Source organism: Euleptes europaea, chromosome 6 (assembly GCF_029931775.1).
Source record: "Euleptes europaea isolate rEulEur1 chromosome 6, rEulEur1.hap1, whole genome shotgun sequence".
Lineage (NCBI taxonomy): Eukaryota > Metazoa > Chordata > Lepidosauria > Squamata > Sphaerodactylidae > Euleptes > Euleptes europaea.
Genome location: NC_079317.1, coordinates 46,854,636 through 46,877,969, shown reverse-complemented (window position 1 = coordinate 46,877,969; position 23,334 = coordinate 46,854,636). Strand labels below are relative to the sequence as shown.

Below are 23,334 nucleotides of genomic sequence, written 5' to 3'. Positions count from 1 at the left end.
ACCTTATCGTTTTTTCAGTCAGCCCCTCCTCCAAGCCACACTTGGAGGGGGGGAATAAAGGTGGAATATAGTGGTTCTAGATCAAATCAAGCCTGAACTGTCCCTAGAAGCTAAAATGACTAAACTGAGACCATTGTACTTTGGTCACATTATGAGAAGACATGACTCAGTGGAAAAGACAATCATGCCAAGAAAAGTTGAAGGCAGCAGGAAAAAAGGAAGACCCAACATGAGATGGGTTAACTTTATAAAGGAAGCCATGGCCCTCAGTTTGCAAGACCTGAGCAAGGCTGTTAACGACAGGACATTTTGGAGAACTTTGATTGATAGGGTCACCATAAGTCAGAGGTGATGTGAGGGCAATTAACAGGCACACATTTAGCGCCCCTGTGTTTTTCCCTGATCCTCCTGGAGGGGGAGACAGTTGAGGGGAAAGGGAGGGAGGGTTAACTAGTGCCATGGTCTAAAGCAGCACTGAGACTTCAGTGGTTGCTCATAACCTTTAACAACAACCAAGGGGTGTCATATCATATCAGACTGCCATGCCCCCAAATTGCAGTTCTACACATTATGCACAATAAGGTTAGATACTGGGGTTATGATCTGGACTCCACCCTGGGGCAGAAAAATAAGTGTCTCCTTGTTATCCTAATTCACAGTGCAGTCTTATGCAGTGGTACTCCAGCCTAAGCCCATTAACTTCAGTGGATTTAGAGCCCATTCCTGAAGGGGGGGGGGCGAAGCTCCTTAAGAGCCAGCATGCCTCCATGCCGGCATGAAATCAGAGAAATGAGGACCTCAATGTTAACTTGCATCCCTAAAGGGAGATTTCTATGGAAAGTAATGCAACATTCTGCAAAGAAACACTGACCCCCACCGCCAGCGCAGCCAATCTGGCAGGGCTTTCCCAGAAGGGAAAGCCTGTGCTGGCATGGGGGGGGGGGGCATTCTCAGGGCATTTCTGGGGGAGGAGCTGCTGCTATGCAACTCTCTCACTCCTTTTGCCCTGGGAATGCCCCCTCATGCTGCAGTGGTGGTGCTCCACCTTTTTTGATAGCGCAGCCCTGTTGGAGGCAATGGGGGATTTCCTCCATTTCTTCTATTTTTGTTTTTAAAAAACCCTTTTTTCCCTCTGCAAAAGCCGGGAAGCCTTGGAGGAGGAGGCACAGCTGTGCCCCTCCCAGCAGCTGCGGATCTGCCCCCTTCAGGATTGGGCTGCCCGACTAGAGTAACTCTGTACACGATTGTGCTGTCAGGGAGGCTTTTAGGATGGGTGGCATTCAAAATAGGACTCATGCACAGACACATGCATACCGAAGTGATACAGTTCAGAATGCTGTTCTTAGTTACCACCACATTCTTTCACAATAGCTAGAACAGCTATTAAGCCAGATTTTCATATGTAGCAAAATTAGGCGGGGTAACATTCTTGAACTCCTCTTCCCCAGTGTACTTGGTGGCATGGGAGGGGGTATGTGTCATGAAGTTTCTCCTATTTCTTAGTGATTCAACCCCTCAACCAACTCAGAAAGCCTCCACAAAAATTGAGATTTTTTTCATGGTTCACACTACTAATCCAAATGATATTTTGATTGATCGTCCCGTTCTTTTCTCTCTCATATTTTTATTATAATTAATATAATGAAATAACCATATCAAAAGTGTGTTTATAGGCATTACAACAGCACTGCTCTGATGTTTTAAATGATGTAATACTGAGTCTGATCCACACAAAATGAAGTATTTTTAAGTCCATTGAATTTCTTCCAGTGAAATCAAACCCAAACATGCTTCATTTGGATCGGATATATTTGTGAACCAAAAGGATACATTCAGAAGGGCTATATCCATATGCTTACAATAAAGAATTAGGGCATGATCCAGCCAGTTCAGCACAGCATAAATGTCCCATTTTAGCATGTGTAGAAATCTCCCACTGGAATCAATGGAACTAAGAATGCCCAGCCCGAGAATCTGCAACCAATACAGGGTAAGCGGAATGGAGACATAAAGTCTGTGTTCAGTATTATCAGTTAATATAGTTCTACTTATATATTATAGATTTTACACTTTAACCAAGATCATGAAGCCAAATTGCACAGCTCAGCTGCTGTCTGTGGAGCAAAGGTTAGTGAGTCAAGTGTCCTCCAACACCACAGGAAAGTATTATCCACTGTGACACATGCCTAGAGATGTCGTCTTATGAAGGCAATATGGCCTCAAGGTGAGAGTATAGAACAAGATTTCTGATGTGTATGCTTTCCTGTGGCTTATGTATACTTCTGGTTGATTATGTTAGAGCTGTGATACTGATCAACATTAACATTATTGTTCATAACTCATAATAATTATTCATAACTGCACACGAACTCTGTAATAGGTTTGCATGCACCACTTTATATTAAATGTATTGTCATTATTATACATGTGGTGATAACTGAGTTTATTGTTTATCATTTACCTTCCCAAGTCTGGCTGCAGTCCTGGTCTGTTCAAGTCAGCATTGGTCAGTATCTGCCAGTCCATTCCGTTTGTTCTCAGAACAGCTATATAAGATGCATCACTTGCATATTTAACCTAAACTCAGCAATTAATGTTTTCCTTTCTGCAAATAAAAGCTGAAAATATGAGGGTGAGTTATATATTTGAATGCATGAAATAAACAAATAAATTCCCTGCACACTGACGGATCTACCCATCCTTTCACCTTGGCATGCTCATTTCCATGTGCAGAACCAAGACCGGAATAGCAGCTTAGCTTATTTGGGAAGGGGAATACTAGGAGAGGAGTGCCATCTTTGTACAAGCAAGGAATTGCCAGTCTAAATATATGACTATCTCAAGAATCCAACATACATGGATCCTTTCTGAGTACCTGTGTGGTCTACATAGCAGAGGCTCTTTGACATGGACCTAAGCCCTACCTCTGCTAAGGATTTTTGAGTAACCTTGGACAATTTCTCAAGTAGTTTACCCTTACATCAAATGGGAATTGTTGCAAGGATTAATGCAATAAAGTAAAACATTTCACACTGAAATGTCCTACATAAATGTTTAGGAATAATCATCCAAACAAGGATGACTTCATCATTTTCTGAATGTGTTGCATGTTTTATATGCTTCCACTCAACGTGAATGACATAGAAATGACACCCTATCTCCTTTGTATTCAGATGGAAGAAAACTAAATAAGGAATGAAAAGAAGAGCTGATCCTATGAGCAACCCGCTTTCATTAGTCCCACCTTGAGCATGCCAGCCCATCTGTGTGCACACTTGCTAAAGTGAGGTGTCTTCTATACTCCATTGGGATGCATCTTCGTCCTCCTGCTGCTCAGATAACAGCAAGACATAGTATGAACAAGGCAGCTGTCTTACAGTTTTGGGCATTTTAGATCCCACTGGAATCAATGGAAATCTGAGCAGGGTTTTAATCAGAGAAATGAGGACCTCAATGTTAACTTGCATCCCTAAAGGGAGATTCCTATGGAAAGTAATGCAACATTCTGCAAAGAAACAATGTTTCAGAAAGAAGACCAAAACAAATATTCCCTTCACTCATTTTCCAATCCCATAGCAACACTGTGGTGTCAGAACCTTATTGCACCTACTGAGCCACTGGGCTTTTAGATCCAATCTGTGTCTGGAGAGATCTGAAATTATTTTGCTCAGCAAACCAGAAGGGTTTTCTAGTTGGCATCCCTGCTCTGCTCTCTGTGAAATCTGTGCCAGGAGAAATGCCAGGTTGAAACTTTCCGGAGACACCATGTTGCAGGGGAAAGCAGTGAATAACTTAGCTGAAGAGGAAAATGAAACATATGTTTATAGGTAGTAAAAAAAAAGTTCTGAATCTGTATTAATTATCCCACAGAGGTAACAGGGTTGCAACTATTCTCAGTTCTGACTAACACCAGCAGATAGCAGCAAATGTGAGAGCTCCCAGACATTTGTCAGAGTTGTTGCTGGGACCCACCTTGTTTTGTTTGCAATAGTCAATGTAGTAAGGAGGATTTCCTCTTCTCTCTCCCTCCCCCCTTTGGCTATAGATATGCGATCAAGTTTCCCCGCTCCTCCTTAACTAACAGGCCAAATCAAACGGAATTGGAGGAGAATGCTTGCGCCTCCGTCAACGCGACCAGACGTTTAATGAAAGGGAAAGGTTAATTCAAGGGATTTTTCTCCCCCCTCCCCTGTATGTTTATCTGAGGACACAATCCTTCCATCAGAAGTCATTAGGAAGGTGGGGCGGCCAGGCAGTAAACTACCTTTGCCTTGCAGGAGAGGAGGGGGAAGAACTTTGTACTTTAATCACTAAGTCTCCTGAGCAAATAAGAGAGGTGTGTGTGAGAGTGAGAGAGTGAGAGAGTGAGAGAGAGATTCTTGCCCAAATGTGTTGATTCCCTTGTGCCTAGTTCCTAGAAAGTAAGGAAAGAGGCAGCCGCCGGGGATGGAGAGATACCGGGCGATCTTCTGGCTCCAGCCTAACCCCAGGGAGTTCCAGCTCTGTCCAAGTAGAATTACAGGGCTGGAGGGAGCAAGAGGTCTTGTTTGGCATAACCCTGTAGCAGGGGGCAGAAAGACGCGTGTCTGCTGACTTTGCTCGCTGCCCAGTGTTTTGTTAACTGCCGTCTTTGCGGATCCAGTCCCCCGACCCCGGAGCGAAATTACCGGGGGAGGGGGCTGTGGGGCAAACCCCAACGCCTCGGTTTGCGGCTCGCCCGCCGCCGGGAGAAGGCGAGGCCGCTTTCCCGCAACAAAGTGCACATCTATTGAGTTTGTCAGGGATCATAAAACGGGCATTGATTATTCAGAGAGCCATTGATCATCGCAGGACTGCTTACTGCAGCAATGGGGAAAGGTTAAAAAGGAAACTGACCTCCTGCCTACGTGACACAAAGTCATTAGGTAAATGAGGTATTCATACAGGTTCTAATCAAGGTCAGGCGGGTTTTATTTGGGGGGGAATTAAAAATCAGCCTTGTGCTTCAGGGGCGGCAGTGGGGGGGAGGGGGATCCCTAACCGCAGCAAAAGTTCCTTAATTCCCCCCCCAAAAAAAAACCTGGCCCCTGTTAAGCAGATTTCAGCGAAACGATGCAATTCTCCCCCTTGGCTTTCTTTTGAGAAGAGGGGAGCCCCAAATCATCTCCCCGAAAGCCTAAAGTCGTGTTAAAAAAAACCCACCGACGCGGCCAGAGAGCTTCCCACGCCCGCTTCTCTCTCGCCCGTCGGAGAAGGATCCGTCAGATTAAGAAGAAAAGGGTGGGGAGAGAGATATTTATGCACATATTTATCCCCTCTAATTAGAGAAATTAATCCTCTTATAGCTAAAAGGTAACGTCGGAGGCATCCCTTTGATGTTTAATGGCATCATTTGGGGCCAACATTCCAGCTGATTAGGGCATAATTGTTGTTAAACGCTTGACAAGTGGCTCAGAGTTCGAGACTGAAGGGCCGGGCGCGGGACGGCTGGCCGCCGCCCGAAGCCTTCTCAAAAGGCGGAGACCTTCTTCGACGGGCCCTCCCTTTTCTCCGCCCGGCTTCGCTGCATTGTCCCGTCGCACAGAAGGGGAGAACTGTCTCCCCCCTCCCCCAGAAAATACATTTTAAAAAGTTTGTCACTACCACGGTCCGCTGGATGCCCACCGCCCTGCTTGCCAATCTCAGAAGATCGGATGTTTTGATCTTCCGGCGGCCCCCAACACCTATGGGGATGGCGGGGGGGGGGGGGAAGCCGGCGGCCGCTCTCTTCTCCCGGCGGTCCTCCGGCGCGGAGGATCTTTCCGGGGCTGGAGGCGTTTCTGGAAGCCGCCGCACGCTGTGAAAACCGTCGCCTCGACGGGGGTCCCCCCACCAAAGTCAATAAAGCATTTTTTTGGGGGGGGGGCGTTGCAGCTCTGCCCTGCGCGCCTTCCTTCTTAACATATACACGGGGAGCGGACACAGATCTTTCCCCAATGCTGATCCCCCGATCTATGGGGAAGGGCGGGGGGGGGGATCGTAAACTTTGCTGTGTTAGGAGCCTGAATATCGTCTTGCGGAAGGGGATGGTGGTCACGAAATGCTTACGAGTGGCAGAACAAACCCCCAAGTCTGGAAAGAATGAGGTGGCAGCGGCCGTCGGCAACTGCAAATGAAGCGGGTTTGGGCTGAAAACTTTTTTTGTGTTTTTGGCAGGGGGCTTCTCCCCCCCCCCGCAATGTTTAGATTTCTGCGCGTCAGGAAACGTTGTTTTAATATGACCGGCCTCTGCAAGAAAATGGGGAAGCAGTTAACCAAGAGATCTTGAACTGGATCGATTGATCCCAGAAATGAAAGCCATGATCGGCGGTCCCGACTCGCCCGAGATGCTGTGCCTGCTTACTTGGAAGTCAGCCTCGCTGGTTTCAATGAAACTTGCTCCTGGGACGTTCGTTCCTTCGAGGTCTTGCCAGGTTAGGGCGACAACAAAATACACTTGCCCAAACCAAAATCCTTGCAGCCACCGGGACCGCAGCATCTTCCCTTATGGCCCTCTAGGGTTCACACAGGTGTGCTGGGGTTGATCTGTGGGGCTTATTGGCCCCAGTAGCCTCCCCCCCCCCAACTCAGTCATTTCATCTCAGAAACGAATGATTTGAAAATAGGCGGCCGGGTGCAGAATTCGGCTTAAGGCAAACTTATGTGCGACGTCCCCGGAGTGAGGTCGGAGGCGCGGTCCACCTTGATGAGGACCGCTTCGATTTAAGAGGAGCCTGCCGCTTGCCGCGGTTCTAAATCGGCTTAAACGCCCGCTACGGGCCATTTACGCATGGGAGGTTTCCCCTTGGATTTGCCGCTCTCTAGATGCCCATTTTCCCCATCCAGAATCTCCAAACTCAACCATCAGCCCCCATGCAGAGTTTTGAGAATTCGGATGGGGAAAATGGGCATCTAGAGAGCGGCAAATCCAAGGCCAAACCTCCCGGGCATCAATGGCCTCGTAGCGAAAGCGGCTGGAAAACCAGAAGGCGGCTGCGAGCCGGACTGGCCTTTTATCAGGTCGGCAAGGCAAGGGCGCCACGACCCCCTTCGGGGAAGTTAGGCGAGAGACCCGGCCAGGAAAGAGGGGTTTGATGCCATTGTGCCGGAGCTCAGCTTTCGCTTCAGCGAAGGAAGCCTGACTCCTTTGATTAAACCGACAGGGAGGGGGTTTTTTGGTTCCCCCCCTTAAGAGATAGGGAAAGGAGTGCGGGAGATTGGGTGGGGAGGGACACTGAAGGGGGGATTTTATGTAAATGAGCGACACCGAAATATATTACAAATCCACTGTAATAAACCTGACAGTTTTGACAGTATTGACAACATAAATATACGTTGGAACACAGCACTCTCAGACACTTAAGCCGATGAAGCAATAAAAAAAGATTCGACTACAATATTTCAAATAATCGGCATTGATGTTTTGATATATCATTTTAATACCTCCGATCGATCCCCCCTTCTCTGCGTGACGGGTCAATTTTAAGTAAAAATCCACCGCAATTATTTACGCTATTGCCAATGACGACCTAATAACTGTTTTCAATTAATTACAGGAGAACTTAGCATTGGGAGAACTAACCGGCCATATATTGTGCCATAAAGCCCTTCTACAAGGGGGCACAATAATCAGCCCCTATATTGCACTCTTTGCACGGCAGACTTTTTTTGCATGGCAGAATATCCAAAGTGCCACCCCAGAAAGGAAAATCGAGATCGCCTGAAGCTGCAAAAGTCTTCCTTCCCCCCTTTGGTCAGAAACCACCGCCTGTTCTTCTTGGCTGCCTCCCGCACTCCTTGGGTTTACTTTTCTTTGTAAAAGTTGGGACGGACTGTTCAGTAGGGGGCTGTATTTGCGAGCAGGCTCCGAAGTGCGTTTCGGGTCACCGTGTGCGGTTGGGAAGGGATGCAGGAGGATTTCCACTCAAGTGTACCTTGTGCAGAGTTGGATCTGTCAGTTAGGTCGCCGGATCCATACCTGGCTTAAACCCACTAAGGAATGTAGGACAATATTGTCTTCTGCTCAGGTGTTTCTGCTAACTCGCCTACTGGACAAGTTGCTTGGTGCTTTGACATTCAACCAGGTCTAGAATTTGCCTAGAAGTAGAGTTAAAAATTTTCCTCGCTATCTATCTATCTATCTATCTATCTATCTATCTATCTATCTATCTATCTATCTATCTCAAATTAATTCTACTTGCAGAAAAACGGAGGCAAATTGCTACCGAACCTATGCTAGAACCAGATCCCTCCAAGGCCGCCACCGTCCCCACTCACTTAGTTGTGTGGGAAGGTATTTTGCCTTCCGCACTCGGTGTCAACTCGGAGGCAGGGTGCTGCTTCGGACCCAGAGGGACTCTCCAGCTTTGCCTTTGCTCAGAAGCAACTAAAAGAAGCCTGGACCAGCGTTTGCATTCAGCCTTAGGATGAGACTGAGATGTCAAACTGGGATGAAGTAGAGAAGCGCACGCTGGAAACGGGCCCCACTGAAATACACGAGGGTGTCCCCAAAAAAGGCGACGACTTTAGGATCAGGGGTGTTGTTCTGTAGGTTTCTTTCCTACATGATTTCCTCGCAAAATTCCTACAGGGAGTTCAGGATCATGATAAAGTCATGAAACACACAGAGAGAAAGAGTCTTAAAGGAGGGGAAAACAAACCAGAGGAAGTGTGTCTATCTTCTGACTTTTTGCGGTTAACGGCGTTAAGCATCGCGGGCAGGGCTCTTTTAACTATTCAGAGAGAAAATCTGTTGGAACTGCGTGCAAACCGCATACTCCGAAAGTGTTGGAGTCCCGCCAGATAGCGCTAGAGGGCTGTTTATTGAATCGCTTCTTCAGTTCAGTGGGATCTTTACAGAATAAACAGGAGAGATAAAGAAATAAGGGGAGGGGGGAGGGAGACTCACTCTACAAGTGCCGTTTTAATTCCTAGAGGTGTTTGAGGAGCATAATAGGGGCTTGCAAGTGAATAAAGAAACTGGAGTTCGTGTTGATTTTGAAAAAGGGGAAAAAAGAAAGGGAGGGAGGGTGTGAGAAGGTAACAGGTAAGGTAATGAATGTCCTCCTAATCCAACTTTCAAAGATCGCAATCATATAGCTAGAGAGGTCAGGAAAAGTTCAGCCTGATGGGTCAGCATTGCCTTCCTGGAGAGAAAGGCTTTCCGCAAAGTTAGAGGTTGGTGAAACCCAAAGAAAAAGCAAAGAAGAGGAAGAAAGATTGAAATTGGCATTAGAAGTAGTGGGTTAATGAAGAACTAGAGGAACAAGAGGACCAGAATATCGTCACAATTTCAGTGTAATATTTAGTCTCACATTTATAGAATACATATATGATGGGTCATTTGCAAAACTGAATATTTGAGCCCAGAAGAAAAAACGCTATAAGGATTTGAGGTGAAACGCTTTACAAAAAAAACTTGAACAAAATGACAAAAGATTCAGTTTCGGTGCAGCTAAAACGCATGAATTTCATCAAAGACAAAGAAATTGAATGTAAGCCGGCTTTCCTGTCTCCCTTTTCAGGCACTGGTATTCATAATCAAGTAGTTTGGTTTAAGTGGGTTGTTGATAGGACTCAAGAGTATGTTTAGGATGTAGAAAGTAAAAATAGATTATTCCTGTTATAAAATTAAAACAAACATTGTCCGTTTCCTGACTAGTAAAGAAAACCTGCAGTGCAAAAAGAATGTGAATACCCTAAACTATTTTGAACAGTTTTTATCAATAAGTCTGATTCATTTCTTGCAATTTCATCCGAGGGAAGAGATATAAAATTCAAAACAACTCCTATTTTCCCAGATAGGGAGGTATGTTTCTTGATGCAATTTGCATAATCCCCAAAAATAAATACTTCATCTCAGCAAACAAATAAACACTGAACAAAGTTACAAACAAGATTACGGCTGGAGTTATTTGTACCTCCAGCGAGGCGTCGATTGTTCTAACAGATGTAGAAAGGCTAAGAGGATTTAAACCACGCGAATTTTATAAACCAGATTAACTGCCTGCACTTTCCACACTGTTAGAGACCCCCAAGTTAATAGAGTCAGAGTATCTATTAGAACAGATAAATATCTATCAGAGGAAAAAAGATTTCCAGATAGTGGTGGATAGGTTAAATTGGCATTAGTATCGCTGCTACCCCCCCTTTTCACAATGTCCTGAGAAAGAAAGAAAGAAAGAAAGAAAGAAAGAAAGAAAGAAAGAAAGAAAGAAAGAAAGAAAGAAAGAAAGAAAGAAAGAAAGAAAGAAAGAAAGAAAGAAAGAAAGAAAGAAAGAAAGAGAGAGAGAGAGAAAGAGAGAAAGAGAGAAAGAGAGAAAGAAAGAAAGAAAATCTCAGGAATGCTGGCAAAGTGAAAACCTGAAATAAAGAAATACATTTTGAGAATTGTGAACATATTACCTGTTGGGCAATTCCTCTCTGCCAAAAAAAAGAACAACAGTTAAAAGACACCCTAATGGTACCTCCAGCAAATCTGGTTGTTGGAAAGCGATTGTGGAAGTTTAGAGGGTTTTCTCTACCATTCCAAGGAGGCGATTTGAGAATCTGAAGTGAATAGGTTTCAGCACCCATATTTGTTCTGGCGCACTTGTAAAATGCGATTTGGAGAGGATCTTTAGCCTACTGATTGTCTCTGTATTGTTTTTCTTGAAACGGATCTTTTGCCCTTAATGAATCCCCACACAGCTGGACAGCTCCTTCTCGGACACTGAGAGCCCTAACCCCCAACTGACCCCAATTTGACACCACAAGATGAAATTTTACCGCCTGTTAAAACCATTTCCAGCCTAGGCCAAAAAGGGGGGGGGAGGGAAGGGGGAGCTGACTGCTGATGGAGATGCGTTTCCACGCCGGACACCTCATTTCTTTTCTTTTTTTTAAGGGGGGGGCAGATGCTTCACTTCTCTTACACTTCGCTCTAGGACAAGCCTTCGATGGGCCAGGAAATGTTGCAAATCATTTCATCCCACTTTCAAAAATCCTTTTTTAAAAGGAAGGAACTCCCACCAGCCCACTAAGCAGCCACTCCAAATGAAAGCACTACCCTCGCTTCTCACTTGCCTTCGGAATTTCGAAGGCAGGCATTTGGCGTTGGGGAGGAGAAGCGCAGGTTTTTACGCAGGACCGAGGTGCAGAATTCCTGGGAGTCTCAGCTGGCCAGTCCTGAGAATTAGCCGATTTAGAGGGATGGGGTGGGATTATTCTGCCTCTTTATTTTAAGCCTCTTCGCAGACACAGAAACGCCATGCAACTGACCGTGCCGTATATATTTATTGTACGTTTTCTAGGTAACTTCGAGATCCGGGTGGCATTCCAATAGCAAAGAAAGACACCAGACGCGCTTAACTGCAGGAGGGGGGCAGAAAGCCTTTCGGACTGTAAACATGACGCACTGTTGAGTTTTCAGCTTTCTTTTTCTTTTATTAAAAAAACACACACACCATTTAATCCAAAACCTGAGCGTTATTTGGAAGAGTCGTGTGAATTATGTGACAGAAGCCTAGTGAGACAGCAAACAGTGGCTCTTCTAGAAAGCAAACGCACGGACTTTCCTTCCAGCCCACTCCAGCCTTAACATGCACACGATTATCCATGGAATGGGATTGTTTCAGTCCGTCCCCTCCACCCTACCAAGGCTATCTGGCCGGAGAAACACGAATTCCCTGCAGGGTAGATGCTTGCTGTTTTACTGGGAAACAAGTTTAAAATGTGTCCTGGACGACGGGATTGTGTTGGTTGTTTCGCAACAAAGCAATTCCCAAGGAATTTAGGAAACTGACATTTTCGGAAAAGGGGGGGGGGCTTTAGTCAGTACCATTCATTCAGGAGTAGATCTCCTTTTAAAGAAATCTGTTGGAAGAGTCCAGCTGCAAAAGTAGGAAAGGATTTGCATAACCTACTGCTCCGTAGGTCTCCGGGCACCCGAAGGATTAACCAAGTATTCATTACTGTGAATATCTTGAACTGCGTTACAGATTTATGCGACAGAGTAGAAAATACTGCAGAACAACAAAACCTCTTCTTTCCCCCCGCCACCCCCCCACCTCAAAGCCGTCCTTTGCCAAAGGAACCGATTTAAGCAGTGCTTGAAAGAGATCTACATACTGAGGGCGGTTTTTACTCACCTTTTCGTCGAGTCCCGGCCAAGTCAGCCATGGAGTATAGCCGCTGCTCTTAAGAATGGCTTTAATCTTGGAAGAGGTCCTCTAGAGGAAAAGGAAGGGGGGAAGGGAAAAAAGGGGGGTCAAGAGAAGGGGGGAGAAAAGCACACCGGCTCTGGCTGCTCCGCTTCGGACGGCGTTCAAACAGAGCGCGCCAGAGCGGCTCCCAGGCTGGGAGACTTTTCCTCTTCTTGCCCTGCTGCGTGTGAACGGCGCGCACTCGGCAGCCTCCCTGGCGAAGCGCGCTCGGGAGGCGAAGAAATGCCCAGTGGCGTTTGTCAGCCCGCTCGCCACGCTATCTTTCTTTATATGTGAGGGCTGATTTCCCGCAGACATCATTGTTATGATGGCTCATTTAATCAAACTGTTTAATTGCTCCGGTAATCACTATCATCATCACAGGTACTCAATCATTCATCATTTTGGAGGGCTTTATTGACCTCTGGAGCACATTCCCTTTGCCCATTAAAATCGGGCCAAATTTCTAGAGCCAATCCCCCCTCTGGTGAGTTTTGTTCCTCCCCAACTTTCCTGTTCCGTGATCCTTCCATACAACCTCTCCCCCCGCCCCAACTTATTCTCCCTCTTCTGTTTTAGCAGCGGGTTTTTGTTTTTTGTTTTTTTGGTTTGTTTGTTAAAAGCCCAATAGGCCACATTCTCAACTAGATGCATAATCATTGATAAATCCCACTATTAACGGGATAGTCTGGTTTAGATTTTATGTGCAGGGAGCGTGAACGAGGCGGGGTGGGAGGGGGAGTGCAAAACTGCAGCAATCAATAGTTTGACCATTGCTCCTCCCCTAAACTTCAAGCATTCCCATGATTGATGATCTCGGGTAGCTTTGGTAATTGACTGCTTTGAGGTAAGGCATGTTTCAGTTCCAGCAAAGTGATTGGCGGAGACTATATACACACCAAAATTAACGTGGTGTGTGCGTGAGAGAGACGAGAAGCTGTGCGTGTATGTTTCAAAAGTTCATTTGATCCTTGACACGAAGGAAGGGGGCACCATCTCACTTAATTTGCTAGATAACTTTGCTGAAATTAACACAAATGTAAAAAAAGGCGTCACCGAGACAATATTTTAAACACAAAACCCAGGTAAAGCGTGCAAGAATAACAGGATTGCACCAGGCAAAAGTACCGGCTTGCGTTTAACTTGCATTCTGGAATCTGCAGCCTAGCAGTACGATAGAGAAAAGTGATAGTGACTTTGCTTTCCAGCCCCCTCGCTGCCTCAGCGCCAAACCTAAAAGGATTTCCTTTTCTCTTCTCCCCCCCTCCCCACACCGCCACCCCCCCCCTCCAGACATCATACAGCGTGGCTGATGGAAGCGGTCACTTAATGAAGAACGATGCCAAATGGGATTGGGATGAGATGGGTCTCTCTCTCCTCTCCTTCTGGAAAATTAATTTAAACAGCAGCCCCGGCGACGACGAGGAGGAGGAGGAGGACGACAACAAAGGTAGCGAGTTTACACAGAAAATGAAACACACAGAGGCTCTTTGAATGCAAGATTCTGGCCAGGACGGCGGACTTTGTTAAAAGCAGGCTCGTTTCCGCCGGCAGTTCAACTTCGCGTACTCCCCTTTTCAAAAACATTTTTCAACCGCCCGGGTTGCTTCGGCCATTGACTCGCTCGCTAGAAGTAACCTCAAAAGAAAAAGAAGGAAAACATTGCGAAGCGCTGGCTAAAGAACGCGGTTGAGCGGGAAGGGATGTCGACGGCTGGAATAATCTAGCCGAAAAGCAAACCAGATCTAGGTACTTTTTCTCCCCCCTGCCCCCTGGCTTTTTGCAGTTCCCTCACACGCTCGCAGCCAGCCAACCAACCTCTGTCTTTCTCTCTCTGCCTCTTTCTCTCTCCCTCTCTTTCTTCCTCCTCCTTTATCCCACACTCTCCCTTTCCGATCTGAAAAGGGACGTTGATTTGCTATGGGTATGAATCTGTTGTGTGGCTCCCCACCCCCCGCATGTGGCGTGGAAGCAGCCCTGATTGCATACTCTGCATATCACAGGCTTTAAGCGCTCGCTCGCTCTGTGCTCGCTCTCTCTCCTCTCCCTTGTATGTGTCTCTGTTGTAGGACTGGCTATGGCCACCACTACTTCCGGGTTCCGTCATTTCATTCTCCCGCCGATCAGCGCTGCAAAACTGAGCCTCTTCTATAAGCCAGCCAGCAGCCAACCTGCCAACACTTACTGACACTCACTCATCTCAGAGGGAGAGGTGAAGAGGGAGACAAAATACCTACCAGAGGGGGGGAAAAAAAGACCGGAGGAAGTCCACGTTTTGCAAACTATTCCATTTTTCTTCGCATCCTACCCCACCCTCCCCCTCCCGGTACTTAAAAAAAAAAAGAACCTATAGCGTTCCTACACGGCAAACCCCAAACGCGGAGTTACTGAGAGAAGAAACCGAGGTTAAAAAGATTCCTCTTTTCTTCTTCATCATCATCAGCCATCATTCATTCACTACCTTGACATTCCATGGCTTTGATTGACAGCTGGAGTGGCAAAAAGCCATGAGACACGACAGTTTGGTTACATGTGGGTTGCTGACGGGCCGATCGTAACCTTCAGATTGGGGGCTTGACGACTTTTTTTTTTTTTTTTACATTTTTTATTATTATTATTTTTAACCGAAGGAAGAAAAAAGGAGGAAAGAGACAGAGAAGGGGGAAATAAAGAAGAGCTCGGAGGACGTGGAAAAAAAAGAAGAAATCTCACAAACTCGTCGTGGTTCTTTGCCTACTTTTTATTGCTATTGCTGTTATCTTTATGATTATTTACGCCTATTGGAGAAGCCTATAAGTGGGTCGGCAAGGAAAAAAAAGGGGGGGAAGGGATCCCCTCTTCTGCTTCACTCTATCACTTTCCTGTTGTTATTGTTGCTGGACTGGGATATTAAATATAGGACACATCCAGGAGTTTATTGGAGCGCAGACTGATGGCTCAAAGGGTAGGTTTAAATCTCCAGCACTTACCTTCCGTATAAATCCTCTCTTAAGAGGGGCCTGTCCGACTCGCTCTCCTCTGTTGCTGCTGCTCATGGCGGCCACAATTTTTTTAAAAAAACAACAACAAATAGCAGCAAAAAAAAATATTCACCAGTTTTGTGTGTGCGTGTGTGTGTGCGTGCGTGTCCCTCTGTGTGTATGCGCGCGTGTGTGTGCGCGTGTGTCTCCCTCTCTCCCTCTCCCCGCAATTGTTCCGCGCTTCTTCCCTCTCTAGCTTTTCCCCCAACAGCGCGATTTCCCTGCTCCTCTCTCGCTGCTCAGTGGCGCGGGGTTCACGGGGGGGGGGGGGAGGCTTGCCTGCCTGCCTGCTGCTACCGCCGCCGCCGCTGTGGCTGTGGCTGCCGCCGCCGCTGCCGCCGCCTGAGAAACACAGCGACGTTTCGCGGCTGGGTTCGACTCCGATTTTGACAAGGACCAGGGGGAATTGCAGCTAAATAATGTTTTTGGTAACTTTCCGATCATTTGCCCCCTCCGCGCTCTTTTTCTTTCTCAGACCGGCTTCTTTCTCGAACCTCCTCCTCCCCCCCCCCCGCTCCACGCCGCCGCTCCTCGGGATTGTGTTGACTTGTGGGTTGTTGATTTTTGCCCCCTTTCTCTTCTAACCCCCGAGAACGTTTCTTAGCTTCTCCCCCTTCTTGATTTTGCCCCCCCCCCGACATGTTCCCCTCCGCTCGCCCCCTCCGGAACCGTCCCTTGCCCCTTTGCCCCCTCCCCAGCTCTGTAGACTGTGCACTTTTTATTATGATTTTGCGTTCAGTTTGTACCGCTTTTCCTCTTTGTTGGGGCTGGTCCTGGTTTGTAGTTTTGCTCTGTTTTTGTCTGACTTGTCCGGGTGCTTTACTCTCTTCTGACTTTGGTTGTTGTTGTGTTCCTTTTTTTTTAAATTCCTTTCTCCCTCCTTCGCTCTTTCCCTTTCACTCTCTTTCCTCTCTCTCTCCCTTCTCTCTCCCTGGTTCTCCCCCCCCCCTTTTTCTGGCCCATTTTCTTTTTGACAGTACGATGAGCTGCCTCATTACGGCGGAATGGACGGAGTAGGGGTGCCGGCTTCCATGTACGGAGACCCTCACGCCCCCAGGCCGATCCCCCCAGTTCACCACTTGAACCATGGGCCGCCGCTCCATGCCAGCCAACATTACGGAGCCCACGCCCCGCACCCCAATGTCATGCCGGCCAGCATGGGATCGGCTGTCAACGACGCCCTGAAGCGGGACAAGGATGCGATCTACGGGTAGGTACACGGCAGGACACGACGCAGGCTTCACGGCCCTTTCCTCGCAGCGCCTGGCTGCTTCAGAGGGGGCTCAGGGATCCTTCTCCTTTCAGAGCAGGCTCCACCGCAGAAAAAGCGTTTAGTAGGGTAGGTCTGCTTCCTTTAGATTGGGGTGTGTGTGCGTATGAAAAGGCAGAAAATTTTGGAGTGTGTTTTCCGCCAGTCTCCCCTTCCTCAAAAATCCTCAAGGATTTCTGCTCTGGAAGGACACGTGGAAATTGCCGATGTATAGATTTTACATTATTTAAAAGTGATACTCTTTGGGTGGTTTTGTAGTGTCAGCCCCTCCTGGGGAAAGTACGCTAGGGAAATCTATCCAGGACACGTTTCGGATGGACCCAAACGTTGTGACGCTCGGGGTAAACCGGCCCAGCGGTCTATTTTAAATAAAGCAGCCTTGCTCCCGCTGGCCTGACCTTCAGGCACCCGGAGCCAAAGCACAGCTTGCTTGAAGTAAAGTCCTTTGAAAGTACTGACTTGCGAGCAAAAGATCTTAGAAATGGAAAGCAAGCAAGCTGCACGCTTCTGTGGGGCTGAAGTCTCCTGGAATCAATAGGAAGGACTTGTTTAGGGCTGGAGTACTAATCTGTAAATAGAGTTGCTCGAAGAGCCGAGATGGGCTCCTTCTTGAAATTACCTCCTCCTTGAGAACGAGGGGAAAATAAATGGCAAGGGAGGGAGCTGTTGACATCCCTAGCAAAGCAAGCCTAGAGGTTGTAGTTAGGGAAATGGAACTAACTCTCTTCAGCAGAGTTTTGCTTGTAGGGTAGGCGATCATTGCATTTCCCTAAGCTACACCGAGTAGACCTTGTAGCATAACCTTATGAACATAGATCAATGCACATTTATGACTCTTACACATAGACCATTCTTCTTTCCCCTTTCCCAGTGTCTAGGGGGACAATGGGTAAAAAAATTATTCTTTCCACTATTTTTTTCCCTCTTCACTTCACTTATGGCTGGGCGTTGGTGTTTTAATCTGGATGTGCTTCTTCAGCTTTAAGAGACCTTGCTGGCATCCCCACCCACCCCCCCTTTCAAAAATCCTGGCTGCTATTAGCATTCCACCCAGATATTAAGCAGTTTGAACAGTTTCCCTAAGATTAAAGTTTCCCCTTTTAGGTCGTTGCTTGGGGGCAGGGAAGGGGCTTCTCCTTGCTTCCAGCCATTGGAAAAAGCCATGTAAAACTTCACAGCTGAGCCAGTCCTTTTGCCTCCCCCGGTATAATCATGTTGCCTTACGTGTTTGTGGGGCTCGGTTTTTGGAAGAGGGACGTGTGTCTGTATGTGCGTGTGCTGTTGTTGTTTCTTTCTGCTCTGGGCCTCGCTTTCCTGCCCCGTTACCTTTATGGAAAGGCTGGGACGTGTATGGCGTGCGAGCATGTGGACGCCCGAGTGTTTTAATTATTATTTTTGAAAGGGCCAAAAAAAAAAAAAAAGAAAGGAAAGAAAGAAAGAAAAAACTTGTTGATCAGAGTCTGCTTTCGGTGTCTCTGTCTTTTCTCCTTCTCTGAACTGCCCCGCCCTTTTTTTCTTTGTGTGTCACCGCCCGGCAGGCACCCGTTGTTCCCCCTGCTAGCTCTGGTCTTTGAGAAGTGCGAGCTGGCGACCTGCACTCCCCGAGAGCCCGGCGTGGCCGGCGGAGATGTCTGCTCCTCAGACTCCTTCAACGAGGACATCGCCGTCTTCGCCAAACAGGTCGAATGCCTTTTAACCCGCCTTCCCCACCCACCCCTTCTCACACACCCTCTCCCACACCCGGAGCACAACACTTCACACGCAAACACCTCTGGAGAACATCCCCCCCCCTCCCTCAAGCCAAGGCAACTTCCACAAAGTTAAAGAAGCCAATGGGACGGGCATGTGCTTGGGAGTCTGGGGGTGCTTCTCGGGAAGGTGCCCTGGCCTCCAGAGTGGTCTTTGAAGAGAGGCGGTGACCGGCCCTCACAGTCTTTCTAGGAAAGGGGGGGGGTAAAAGTCCAGGGAAGGCCTTAAGTTCTCAAAAGAGGGGGGGGAACGAGTTGGTTGTGTGGGACAGAATCACGGAAAGCTGCACTCAGTGGCCTGCACTTTCCAGCAACCCCCAGTCCCAGGTTCGTTATTGCAGTCACACTTTAAACTGATTTGATTTCATGTTTTAATTCAGTTTGGGGAGAGGGAAAATGTATGGGGGGAGGAGAATTAAAGGCCGCTAAAATATACACTGATCCCCCCCCCCATCTTGTTTATGTAGGTTCGGGCAGAAAAACCACTCTTCTCTTCAAATCCAGAGCTGGACAATTTGGTAAGGATCTCCCCTCCCCACATTTTCTTTCTCCCCTCTCTCCAAGAAATCTTTTTAAAAGCATTTTTGCGCTCTCAAAATAAGGTATTAATTGTAAGGGGAAGGAGGCGTTGATAGAAATTGACACTCAGGACCTGGGGGGATGGGGTGAAGAAGAGAAGAAACCTTTCCTATCCAGGAGCTTCAAAGAACTCCAGTTCTTAACAAGGAAAGAGGACAACAAACACTCAAGATCCCAATGCATTGCAAAGCTGGGTTTAAGCCCCGGCTAGCAAAAGGGAATGAACTGAGTTTTTGGAGCTGCCCAACGCAATTCTTTTGCTAATGTGGCCAATTTCAATATTAAAAGTGCCTGAAATCCGCTTGTAAAAGGAGGCTAAGGCGAAGCATTCATATTGAGCATTTCACCTTCTTTTCTTTTTTAAAAGCGGGGTGGGGTGGTGAGGGAAAGTTTAGCTCTTTGGTTGCTTTGTGGACTTTCAGAAACCTCTGGGGGAGGGCATCTATGTAAACCACTAATCGCTACTTCTCTTGGGGGGGAAATATGATAGAAAAAAATCAAGTGCTTTAGGTTAAAGTTGATCAAAATTGCCCGAGCGTGACGAATGAGCTAAAATCCTGGATAATGAGGGTGCGCCCTGACAATCCGCTGCTCCTTGCCTGGTTTCTTCTTGCGCCCCAGTGACAACTCCTTTGCTTCCAACTTTCTTTCAGATGATCCAAGCAATACAAGTCTTAAGGTTTCACCTTTTGGAATTAGAAAAGGTAAGAGCAAAGGGACAGTCCTTTGTCTCTTTATCCTTCCCTTCCCAGTGTCACGTATACCTTAAAGTTTGCTAAGGGCTTTGGGGACAGTGCAGCTGGACTCTGTAATTATGAATTATCAGGGACACCCCACAAAGCAGGCAATACCTTTGTCCTTCCATCCCCTCCCCTGTATTTCTGAAACTTCTCTTTGATTATAGTCTGTTCCAGTCCCCTTCCCCACAAAGGATTTTATCCTACACTATTTCTGCCTTCCAAACTTTTCACAATTTTCTTAATCAAAGAGGAGTATTTTTTTTAAACCCTTCTTATTCAACGTAGCTGTGATCGTTCCATTACCGCCGGGCATACATTAAGATTTAGAGACACACAAACAATTCCTTTGGGAAAGCTAAGGTGCTACAAGGAAATGATTTTGAGATAAAGATCCCAGTAGTTCCTATGGAAGGTTTTGCAACAAGAATTGCTTAGCCTTACATCAAACCGGTTCTTTTCTTAAGTCTTCCCAGCTGAGATGCCTGTACTTCCAGGATTTTATCTACCCTGGTCCAGATTTCAATGATTTTGATATTATCCTCAAATCAGATTTTCTTCTGTCTATAGAGTAGCCTCAAGCTGAGTCTCTCTGTCCCCCCCCCCAACTTGTTGCTCAGGCAAGTCTCTAGGGAATAATATGTGCTGTAACAATTTCTCTATTGTTTCCTTGCCTTCAACTATTATGCCCCTTAATTAGAGTTACTCTTGGAATAGATCACAGTATTTCTTTTGCAGCTGAAAAAAAAAGCTGTATCAAGTTGCAGTCTGATAATTTTGCCTCCCCCTCTCTTTTTTATTCTCTTTCTCTTTTCATTTAAAAATTATATTCAGGTTCACGAGTTGTGTGATAATTTCTGCCACCGGTACATTAGCTGTTTGAAAGGCAAAATGCCCATAGATCTAGTTATTGATGAAAGAGATGGCAGCTCCAAATCTGATCACGAAGAACTCTCAGGATCATCTACAAATTTAGCTGACCATGTAAGTCCACTTGATATCTTGTGAAGGTTGTAACCTATCTAGTAGACCTCTGGATTGTTGTGACTTAAGGATTTCCCTACTAACTGCCTCCATTTTGTATTTGCTTTGTATTTTTTATTTGGTTCCCACTATGAAATTCTAAATCCTATTTTTCCCTCAGGGGATTTTTGTTTGTTTGGAGGGGGAGGGGGTTGTGTTTTGTTTTTTTGGGTGTATGTATATGTGTGTGGAGGGTTCCTTTTTCTATGTATTCAGTAATTCGAAATTTTAAGTTATGGTTGCAAAGTTTATCTGGGGAGCTTCAAAAATTGGTATACTTTCTCCTTGACATAGTGATGGAGTTTTTTTTTTTGTGTGTGTGTTTTTTGGGGGGGGGGTTGCTTTGCCAGTGCTGTGATCATGCCATAGGAAACAATCAGAGGAAAAATATAAGTGATACGGTGTAGGAAAAATGTTTAATTTGTTACCTCCCTCTGTATATCAAAAGTATTAGGAATTATTGGAATTTGTACACTGCAGTAAAACAAAGTTATAGTGTCCAGTCCTTTTTTTCTTTTGCAACTTATTGTCGGAATATGGACTTATTGCCAAGTGCCTGAAGCATCTTCATAACAAATGGCAATAACCTTGATGAGCCAATTATTAACCATGCATTACAGAAGCAGAAGAGAATTATGATTGTGTAACCACAGGTTAGCAGTTGTTTTTAGCACATCAGTAGTTGCTGAGTAAGTTGTTGTTTTTTTGTGTGTTGTGGGAGTAAGTGGATGTGCATGGCTGGGGAAATGGATTTTCTGCAGGAGCTCTTGGTGTGCTCCAGAACAGGGATTTTGAAAATTTTACATAGGTATGTACTTTGATAAGATTATGGTAAAGTATAAACATAGGGTAGAAACTGGGCAAGCAGTGACATTTAACAGTAAGGCTGAACAATAGCTGTAGTTTTAAAGAGTGTTTTGTGGGTGCAGTTTACATGGTTTACATCAATGAACTCAACAAACAATGCCATGGACTAAGAATATAATAGCAGGAATGTGGCTTTATCATGGGAATGTTAACTTTGGACTCCTATGCATTTAGAGGTACTATTTTAAGTGCTATAGAAGTAATATAAAGAATCAGTTTTCTGTCTCTTTGTTTTTATTGGCTTTAGAAATATTTTGTCTTGTAATTTAATATTTATCATTGTTGTGTATTAAACTTGTTCATAAGACTAATACCTGAAGTAGCTGTTACAAACATATTCAGCTTAGGCCTGTATAAGTTATGGAGCACTGATTAATTTTTTAAAATAAAAATAGTTCTCACTTTTTCTAAAACTGGCGCAGAACCGTATTTTATATTTTAAATTTTATATTTTATATTAATCTCAAGCAAACAAACACAAAAACTCCTGCATCTGGTATTGAAAGTTTTCTTCTTTATTTGTAGCTAATAAGGTCTATGGAGCATGGCAATAGTTACAAAAATATGTCTTGTATGCAATTTTCAAACCTTAAATTAGTATACACGTGAGTTTATGGGCCATTAGAAAGGAATCCAACATGACAGGTATCCTGAAAGATCATTATCCACTATACAAAACACTGCAAAAACATTACATGTGTTCCTAGCACAGTTTCATTATAAGTGTGTGTTTCATGTGGAAGTGTAGAAATGGAACATGCTGATGTTTATATTGAGGAGATTAGATAAACTAGCCTGTTTAGGGCTCCAGCAGATGGTGAATGCTCAAGCCAATTTGAAGTGCTCTGCTATAATATTTAAATTTAACCATAGCAATAGGACAAACTTATCTGTAGCTAGAATTTTATAATTATATAACTGCTATATTCATGCAAAATAATATACCCTTGTCTTTTTTTAGTCCTCAAACAACAAATTTAAGGAAATGTGGCAATCTATTCATCTTTCACCCGTTTGGCTTTACCACTTCATTGGATATTATAATTTATAATTTAAAGCCTTTTATTTCCTGGAGATTTGAGTTGTATCATTTTTACTTTAGCCCCCTGCTATTTGTTTTGAAAGGAAGCAATAATTTGTGCAACAAGAACACCAACTGGGAAATGAAGAGTTGTGTCATGTAGTTGCATTTGGGGAATTGTGTCTTATTAGTTACGTGTGTTAACATCTACTTTCAACTTTTATATATAGTTGTATGTAGTTGTGTGTGTGTATGTATATATAGTTGTATACATGTATAAGTGTGTGTGTGTGTGTGTGTACAGAAAGTCAGATAGAGTGGGGGAGACCCACTTGGGCAGTCTATTGTATTTCTCAAACAGTAGAAAAGATCACTTTTGCAATTTAAATATGCAGATGTGGAGATTAAAATGAAATGACTCATTTGCAAATGCCTACCTGAAAATTAGAATAGTTAAGCATGAAAACTTCTCCAATTTCATACTCAGGGTTTAATTTTTTCTTCGTGTTTGCTTTGATATGCATATTCAATATATTGCTTCAGGCTAAATCTCATTTGGTGCAAGTTGGTGCGGGAGTGATGATGAACTACTACAGAGGGACATAGACAGCATGTTGTTTCCTCTGTTTTATCTCTTGGCCCACTGTTCTGATCCATGTATCCTCTTATAGTTTTATTTGCACATGAAATACTGAGAACATTTCAACTGATTGGCTATGAATAATGACAGCTTAAAAAAGAAGTGTAATTTAATTTGTTCTGTGCCAGAGCTTCTCTTATGGAGATGACAGTTTGTGACAGATACTATGGAGATACAGTTTGTGACAGACACCCCCAAATCCCTACACCAATGTGCTTGTGTATGTTTATGGGTCTAGGTCTAAAGCAGT

The 23,334-nt window shown here is 45.3% G+C and overlaps 1 protein-coding gene and 1 long non-coding RNA gene across 11 annotated transcripts in view; one reads left to right on the top strand and one right to left on the bottom strand.

Annotated features, from left to right (window-relative positions):
- Window positions 1-11,146: 11,146 nt before the first annotated feature.
- Window positions 11,147-14,197, bottom strand: LOC130479697 (uncharacterized). The gene is made up of 3 exons (XR_008933370.1): window positions 13,998-14,197; window positions 12,126-12,206; window positions 11,147-11,341 (listed from the first exon to the last, which is right to left on the bottom strand). It is a non-coding gene; the product is annotated as an uncharacterized LOC130479697 (long non-coding RNA).
- Window positions 13,853-23,334, top strand: part of MEIS2 (Meis homeobox 2) — a 257,491-nt gene continuing 248,009 nt past the window's right edge. For 6 of the 10 annotated variants that reach the window (XM_056852097.1, XM_056852095.1, XM_056852098.1 and 3 more), the window contains exons 1-6: window positions 15,001-15,123; window positions 16,177-16,409; window positions 18,008-18,149; window positions 18,685-18,735; window positions 19,450-19,500; window positions 20,368-20,517. In XM_056852097.1, coding sequence (XP_056708075.1) covers window positions 15,112-15,123; window positions 16,177-16,409; window positions 18,008-18,149; window positions 18,685-18,735; window positions 19,450-19,500; window positions 20,368-20,517 — 639 coding nt within the window. In that variant the 5' untranslated portion in view covers window positions 15,001-15,111. Of the gene's footprint in view, window positions 13,929-15,000; window positions 15,124-15,607; window positions 15,628-16,176; window positions 16,410-18,007; window positions 18,150-18,684; window positions 18,736-19,449; window positions 19,501-20,367; window positions 20,518-23,334 lie in introns of those variants that run through there. The other 4 variants (XM_056852096.1, XM_056852105.1, XM_056852101.1 and 1 more) reach the window with 2 other exon arrangements.